Here is an 8854-nt window from a genome sequence, read left to right on the forward strand (position 1 = left end):
TTTCATCTTTCATCTGCCTGTGTGCAGTTTGGGGGTGCAAGATGCCTGAGCGTGTAATGTTAATTTTGCCTGTGTTCATGGAATAAATCAGCACTGTTTTGTAGTTATTTGGACTGCCTCGTCTCTCAGAGTCAGTATGGTAAAAAGTACTGGGTACAACAATGGTCACCAGGTCATTCAGGTTAACTGAGACAAACTCATCAAAACAAACATGATATATAAATGCTGTAAAATTTAAGGATGACTGGGGATCAACAGAGAAACTGATTTCAAAATAAATATGGTCTTATTTAATTGTGGTGTTTGTCTCTGCAAGTTTTACACCTAGAAAAATTATTTAGAGAGCAACAATTTGTCTGTGTGCTGCTGTTCTGTCTTGTACAATTGTACTGAGCATGCCTGTTGCTGACCTGTTTCCTGTCCCTGTCTTTGTCTCTGCCAAGCCCTTGGCGAGTTAGCCAGTTTACCTGTGTGGACACTATTTTCTGGCATTGCTTTCTATTGCCTAATTTTGCTCTCAGCTGTGCCTTTTGTGTTTTTGTTGCAGCGGTCCCCTTTGTATTTTTGAGCTCAGTGTATGTTACATGGCCTCTCCTAATTTTTCTCCTTTGAGTTGTTTTGCCCTGATTGTTTCTCTGCTATCTGTGCTGTCCTCCAGCTTTTCCCAAAGCCACTGGTTCTCCTCTTAGGACCCTGTCTGATGGTCCGCCATCATCTGACATTGACCACCCTTTACTTGCCACTCCATTGTTGTCAGTCTCCTGGGTCCCACTTTTCTCCCACACCACTCTAGGTGTGTCTGATCTTGTCTGTTCACTGAAGCTAAGCAGGGCTGGGCCTGGTCAGTACCTAGACGGGAGGCTACCTACAAAAACCAAGCGCTGTAGGCTGGAGCTCCCTCTGCTAGTGAATCAAGAGCTCTACTCATCTGCTCTGTTTCATTAGTATCCTGATATTAAACCTAAAGTACTGTCCCTCTCTGGTATCGGCATTTGGCTCCTCTCACCCCCCTTCCTGACAGGTGCAAGATGGTGAAAACACAACTCAGTGAGCTGTAGGCTACAAGAAAAATTCAAGTCACTTCAGTTTATTTGTATAGTGCCAATTCACAACAATAATTGTCTCAGGGCACTTTACGTTACACTATTATAAGGAAAAGCCCCAAATTAAGCAACACCATTTTCCAGACTTAACCTACCCTTAACACAAAGCATTCCTGAACCATATTCTCACCCAAGCAAAGGGCAAATATGTGGCTTGACAAGATGGATGACAACTGTACACACATCGCTGTAATTTTCAGAAAGACAGGACCACTACATCTAATCATTTCAAAATGTGAATCCTCACATCAACTTGAAAGATCCAAATGGTAGAAAAAACATACCTACTCACCCTTTCTGCAGTCAGAAACCATAGTCTGGTAATTGTATCAAAGTCCAAGTACAAGTTCGGAAAGCCATAAAGAATATCAAAAACACCTCTTTCAAACTTTTAAAGGCTCACGCCTACGTTGGTGTCTAAACAGCATTGGTGGCGCAATAGGCGTACTGTTGTCAAATTAGCCCAAAAGACTGGATATGGATGCCACATCAAAAGCCTATTCATTGCAGTGCTTTTTCAAAGTAGCACAGTCACATGGATCGAGCTGACACTTCGTGTAGCCAACGTGTAAACAAAGGTATTTATCGATACAAAATATAGGGGTTCTTATTGCTGTACTGTATGCATAAACAACCATTTTCTTGCTACATTATAAAAACTATGCAAGAATATTTTCCAAAGATGTATTTATCTATTTTCAAATCTAAAAACAGCCCCCACTGGAAATCCAGAACAGTGTTGGAGAACTTTAGCCTCACCTGGTGAGGTAGAAAACCCAAAGTGGTTTCTCTGGTTCAATCCTCCGGGGCAAGAGGTGATCCAGCTTCATGCCATCCTGTGGGATGCCCACTGCACTGTTAATGGACAATGGCTCAGCAATCCAGCGGCTGTGGGCGTGAACAATCACCAGGCCCAAAGACTGCACACACAGCAGAGAAGAGAAATCACATTTGTGATCAATGAAAACAAAAAAATGAATAAGTCATGCTAGGTGTTACCATAATTATTTTGACTCTCTGAGTAACAGGGTTGGGTTTGCTGTCCTCTTCCTCTATTACTCTGGAGAAGTGGCTCAGCTGCCAGATGGGATGGCCCTCCTGACTTTCACGGGACAACTAAAAGAAAAGCCACAACACAGTACATCAAACTGACATTAAGACATACATGTACACACATACAGTGACACACTGAACCCTTACCTCCAGCACCAGTGACACACATGCAGGGAAGAAAGTCATGAACACAAAGTAGTTGGCCAAGATAGACATGCAGCCAAAACAGCACACGATTTCCAATTGTCGCACACCTGAACGATACAAGACAGATACACTTACAAGAACAACTCACATGAGAAGTGGCCACAATCAGAATGCCAGCTTTCTTCTTCTGTTCTATTTGCACACAGTAGAAAACTGCTTAAAGAACTGTTCATCTTTCATTTTGTCTTGATTAACAAACAGCAAAATAGCCTATCATCTGCTAAGGTTTATAGTTAAATGAATGAAGTGTTTTTTCAAGTAATATGCTTGGTGACCATAAGGTATGACTAAAATTGCTTTGCTGTTTGATATACGAGTCATATACAGTATATGAGACATAAATGTGTGTTCAAAAGGACCCTATTTGACAATATGACAAGCATTTTCTTTGAAGCACATTGACTGGTACATGACTACAGCTAGATACAACTAGGGCCAAATCAGAAGCAGAAAGGTCTGACTTTTTATCAATGTTTCCACATTCACAGACCTCAATAAACGTTTTTGCTTTTTATTTTTGCCCTTTCATCAAGTAACTATCTTGATCTTGTTCAATTTAAATGAGGCTTCGTTTAAATTAGCTTGTCTTGGAAACTGAGTGATATCAGGTCAAGGATCTAAGATGCAGATAAAATACACAAGCCCTCACTCCACAAACCATAGGCCTCATTCAAGACATAAATGAAACCAAGTACCTGACATGGTTCCCACTCCAATCACTAAGCACTCCACCAGGGCATCCAAAGTGAAGGTAGGTCCTAGTACTCCCATGCCATAAGCAATGTTGTCCCTCACTTCATCCTAAAAAAAATTTGAGTAAAATATGCCAGTGAAGGCAAGTGCTGAAGATCATGTGGAAAATTGCAATATAATAGATTGAATGAGGGGAGTATTTCTCTGTACCTGAGAAATGGAGCTTAAGGCAAACTTGGCAAGAGCACATGCTTTGGAGAGGTCAATGAGAAGCAGAAAGAAAGGCAAAGCCTCACTGAAGGACAGAAAAGTACAATTAGGTGGCTGTTGTATTATGTACTCTCTTTATGCAGATTATTTAAATTAGTCCTTGTTATTTTAATCACATCATTGTTAGAACACATTCAATTAAAGTTTATGTAACCACACATTTTTAACCAGACAAAGAGTTGAACTCATTTAAACCTGTATACTGGCTCATGGGCTGATGTCCAGTTAAAATGTTATCGAAAGAATTGGGTATCCTTTTTTTACGAGAAGCTGTCAAGTCCGAGTAGTGTAGCACATGATGTATAGGGAACAGATGTACTGGAGCACGAGAATCATTTTTCACACCATGATTTTGGAAAATTGCATAAGGGTCTGATATAACCATATTACAAAAAGTCTTTTCTGAGGAAAAGTTTACTTGTAACAAAAATTGTGAAAGAGATGGGAATTGTCCATATACTGTTGTAGTTCAGATTTCAAATCAGTCACTTTGCAAACCCACTCAGCTTCTTATTATGCATGTTTTGTTATTTCTTTTAAGACCCACTCCACTCAAAAATGTTTTATCTTTATACCCCATAAATATCATACCTCCACTAAACTGACTGTTGTAGGTACACAGTTTGCTGCTAACAGGTTTTTTTTTTACATTCCACCCTCTAGTACTTGTAAAAGCTGTCAGATAATACGCACCAATACCACTTAACAGTAGCATTACATTAACCTCATGCTGGATGAGCCGATCATTAGGCAGTGGAGAAGAAACTTCAGTGGTTTGTAGATATTTTAAGATTAGTGATGACGACAATAGTAAAGCTGACTGTGAGCTGTAATTCTCTGCTCTGCTGTGTGTGCGTCTGTGAGCACCCCTCTCTCCCTCCCTGCCTCACAGACACAAGGTTGCATTTTACAAAACCTTTCACAGTGCTTGCATGTTGTTGTCTTTTACTGCACATGATCATTCATACTCACAAAGTAGAACTGAAGTAACATTCATTGATTAGATAAAAATTTTCAAAATGCATCTACATTGTTTTGCATTTTGTGACTTTCAGTCAAATAAGACTATTTCCAGTCATATATTTTGATCATTGAAAATTTCTTAAAAATAATGTTAAAATATCACCTCCTCTCATTCTCATGAACACAATATTGTCTTGTCAGCTAATTATAATGTCACACCCCTAGTTATCAGTCCTTTCATCTTCATAATGTTCTAGAGGGATAATTTACAATAGGGTTTCCTGTGAACATATGACTGACCAGCAGCTCCCAAGAGCTCCCAAACTAAAGTTTGTTGCTCTTGAAATATTTTATAGGTGTCAGGATTAAAGTTTGAATAAAAATGAATGTTTCTCTCTAAATTTTAAGCATAAGCATAAACTTTATTGCCAAGTATTTAAAAAATACAAGGAATTTGACTCCAGCTCAATGTCCCCCGATGTGCACATCATAAAAACAAAATAAATAAGAGAATAAATAAATAAATACAAAAATATATACAAGTTAACCCGGTTCCGGATAAGCGGAGGAAAACGGATGGATAGATATACAAGTTAAAAGAGCAACATGAACTAGCTGTTCATGAGTTTAATAGCCTGGGGAAAGAAACTGTGTCTGTGCCTGGTTGTCTTGGCAAACAGTGACCTGTAACGCTGCCCAGAGGGGAGGAGTTCAAAAGGTTTGTGTCCAGGGTGTGAGGGGTCAGCAGAGATCCTCTCTGCCCTCCTTCTGACTCGTAAGGTGTACGAGTCCTCCATGGAGGGCAGACTGGCACCGATGATTTTCTCTGCAGTCTTGACTGTCTGCTGGAGTCTGTTCCTGTCCTGTTTGGTTGCTGAGCCAAACCAGACAGTGATGGAAGAGCAGAGAATAGACTTGATGATTCCCCTATTGAATTGAATCAACAGCTCCTGAGGCAGGTTGAACTTCCTGAGCTGATGCAGGAAGTGCATCCTCTGCTGAGTCTTCTTGGTGATGGTGCTGATATTAGTTGTTCACTTCAAGTCCCAAGAAATTGTGGAGCCCAGGAACCTGTAGGACTCCACGACTGAAACAGTCCTGCTGAGTATAGTGAGCGGAGATAGGGTGGGGGAGCTCCTCCTAAAATCCACTATCATCTCCACTCTCTTCTGTGTGTTCAGCTCCAGGTTGGTACAACCACATCACAGAGCCAGCTGTTCAACCTCCCATCTGGAGTCTGACTTGTCACCATCTTGAATGAGGCCGATGACTGTTGTGTCATCTACAAACGTCAGCATTTTTACAGAAGGGTCTCCTGAGGTGCAGTCATTGGTATAGAGGGAGAACAACAGTGGGGAGAGCACACATCCTTGGGGAGCACCAGTGCTGATAGTCTGGGTGCTGGATGTGGTTTTCCCAGCCTCACCTGTTGCTTCCTGTCCATCAGAAAGCTGATGATCCACTGACAGGTGGGGGCAGGCACAGTGAGCTGTGTAAGTTTGGAGTAGAGGATGTCTGGGATGATGGTGTTAAATGCCGAAATGAAGTCCACAAATAGGATCCAAGCATAGGTCCCTGGTGAGTCAAGGTGTTGCAGGATGTAATGCAGTGCCATGTTGACTCCATCATCCACTGATCTATTTGTTCAATAAGCAAACTGCAGGGAATCCAGGTCTGTGATTGCTTTCAGGTGTGCCAATACCAGTCTCTCAAAACACTTCATGACTACAGATGTCAGGGTGACAGGTCTGTAGCCATTCAGTTCCCTGATGCAGTTTTTCTTGGGAACTGGGATGATGGTGGAGCGTTTAAAACAGGAGGGAACCGCACAAAGCTCTAGTGATCTATTGAAGATTTGCGTGAAGATGTGAGCCAACTGGTCAGCGCAGACAGGAGGGGGTCACATTGTCTGGGCCTGGCGCCTTACTGATCTTTTGTTTCCTAAAAAGGCAACACACATCTCTTTCACATATCCTCAGAGGTGGTGGGCTGATGGGGGAAAGGTAGCCCTAGAGGAAGCAGCTACTGGTTGTGGGTCCAAGATGAGGAGAGAGAGGGGTGTAGAGTTTTGCCTTTCAAAACTGCAATAGACTCATTCAGCTCATCAGCCAGCTGATGGCTCTCCGCTGCAGGGTGGGGTGGTCTCCTGTACCCAGTGATGTTCTGTAGGCTTCTCCACACTGACAATGGTTCATTGGCCCGACACTGATTTTTCAGACTTTCCAAGTAGTTCCTCTTTGCTACTCTGATCTCCTTTGTCAGTGTGTTTCTATCGTGTCCCCACTGTGGCTGTTGCTCAGGAGGTAGAGCGGGTCGTTTCCTAACCGGAGGATTAGTGGTTTGATTCCTGGCTTGTCCAGTCAACATGTCAAAGTGTCCTTGAGCAAGACATTGAACCCCCAGTTGCTCCCGGTGACAACACTGGTGTGTCAACATTTGAGTGTGAATGGGTGAATGGCCAAATAGTGTAAAAGCGCTTTGAATGTGCTGTAAAGCACTATACAAGTATAACACAATTTACAACTCCTGTAGGCCTCCTCTTTGGCATGACGGAGCTGTTTGAGCTTCACTGTGAACCAAGGTTTATTGATATTGTATGTGCAGAGTCTTAATGGGCACACACATGTCCTCATAGAAACTGATTTATGATGTCATGCCTATGGCCAATAGCATTAAGGTACGTGTAAGTCCAACCTTTGACCGGGACAGTTCCCGCCCATGAAGATAAATGGAACAACAATGGTCCGACGCTCATTGATGACAGAGTTCCTGCAGAAACTCTGATTCTCTGAGCCCAGCGCTGTAATGGCTTCACAGTGCAGAAAACCGACATGAACAAAAACAAAAACACATGGGAGCACACATCTGAGGCAGCCCTGGTCGGCTCCATGACATTATAATCAACACCACTGTTATTAATATGGATTAAATAATTCACATAACTTAAGCTTAGGAAATGAGACTGTTTCTCATCCTAGATAAGGTTTGGTGTAGGATTTTTCTCTCTCTAAATGTTTTAAAGGTGTAATGATTAAAAGAGAATTAAACAATTCAAATTACAGATAAAAACAAATTCCTACAATTAATTTTGTCCTCTTTATTAACTGAGATGGATAGTTTAAAAAATAAAACACACTACTTCATTTCTCTTTTCTGGAACAACATTTTAACAGGCACACATACTTTTAAAGCTTAACACTTCATTATAGAATATCGTTCAAAATGAATGAATTGTTCATAAACAACACAACACTAGTCTCAGTCAGGTCAAAAACATAGTGTCTCTTTCATGTCAAACTTTTATCACATGAGTGGGAAACAACTCAGTTATGTTCTGGAAATATATTATAAGATCAGTGAAAGAATAGTTAAAGTAGTTTAAAGTCTTCTAAAATTCAATAAAAATTTAATTTCAAAAAAGTTACTCTGGTTTTATCATTCTGAAGTTTTAGAAGAATTACAGACTATTTGGAGTTATGATGGATGGTTGCAAAGCTAATCTAGAGGTACCCAAGATTAAACATTAAATGGCTGGAAATGAGCAAAATAAGCTTGACATGGGGACTTTATTTTTATATGCAACTATAAATATTAAAATGTCTCTGGAGTGGGACAATTATTTTGCATGTAAAGAATAAAAATCTACAAAATAGATGCCATTCTGGCTTGATTATCATTTTTCCATGACAGCTTTTAACAGTGATACTGTACAAAGAAAGAAAAGCATGCAGTGTGTGTTCTCACTTGAGGCCTGTGAGTTCTCTATCAAGAAAGTGAATCACCACTGTGCTAAATACGAAGCTGGAGAATATGGTGAAAAGGCCAGCAATGCCTGCAGGAGAAAAGTGGTATGAGATGCATTTTAGTCATATTTAACTAGTTAGGTCAAAATATTTACTCCCTCTACAGCCTTTAGACATCAAAACATAATATGTACCAATCAATAATTTACCTAAAATATATTTAGATCCCAACTGTCTCAAGTTCTGAAACTGGAAGTAAATATAGATGACAGCGATGCAACGTGTAATGGTGAGGATGATGATATCACTACTCAGAATTTGCTACAAAAAAAGAAGACAACTGATCAGTGGCAAGGTCACATAATTTCATTTGAAATTTTCTGGTTCAATAAGAAATAATATAATACTTAACTTGATTAGGATATATGCTTAGTCACCATCTTGCTGACAGATTGATAGCACTCCCATGTCTGATCATCAGGTCACTATTGTGTCTCATAACCTCATTGACTCACCTCCTCTGTTTTGGGGCAATCAAAGTTCCAGCCGCAGATCTGGTCATTGCCAGTGAACATGTTCATGGACAGCATACAGATGGTGAGTGTGACTGTTCCAACAATCACTTCCCAGGGGTGGGACGCCACCAGGTGGCCATGCATACAGAACAGATGGTTCAGCATTTTGCAAGAGAACTAGAAAACAACACAAGTACACTTATTTAACCTGGTAGAAGCTGGAAGCTGGACTGTACACTTTTAAAAGGATGTCATTAATTGACCGATGAGTCATTAAAGGAACAACAAAAAACAAATTTATTCACAA

General features: G+C 40.6%; 1 protein-coding gene across 1 annotated transcript in view; it reads right to left on the reverse strand.

Annotated features, from left to right (window-relative positions):
• Positions 1–8854, reverse strand: part of LOC109959666 (3-hydroxy-3-methylglutaryl-coenzyme A reductase-like) — a 36396-nt gene that overhangs the window by 21295 nt on the left and 6247 nt on the right. Inside the window, exons 2-9 of the mRNA XM_020599204.1 lie at positions 8548–8724; positions 8242–8353; positions 8034–8121; positions 3267–3351; positions 3059–3164; positions 2304–2410; positions 2103–2219; positions 1863–2023 (exon numbers count right to left, since the gene is read on the reverse strand). Coding sequence (XP_020454860.1) covers positions 1863–2023; positions 2103–2219; positions 2304–2410; positions 3059–3164; positions 3267–3351; positions 8034–8121; positions 8242–8353; positions 8548–8712 — 941 coding nt within the window. The 5' untranslated portion in view covers positions 8713–8724. The remainder of the gene's footprint in view (positions 1–1862; positions 2024–2102; positions 2220–2303; positions 2411–3058; positions 3165–3266; positions 3352–8033; positions 8122–8241; positions 8354–8547; positions 8725–8854) is intronic.

This window comes from Monopterus albus, unplaced genomic scaffold, assembly GCF_001952655.1.
Source record: "Monopterus albus unplaced genomic scaffold, M_albus_1.0 scaffold40.1, whole genome shotgun sequence".
Classification (NCBI taxonomy): Eukaryota; Metazoa; Chordata; class Actinopteri; order Synbranchiformes; family Synbranchidae; genus Monopterus; species Monopterus albus.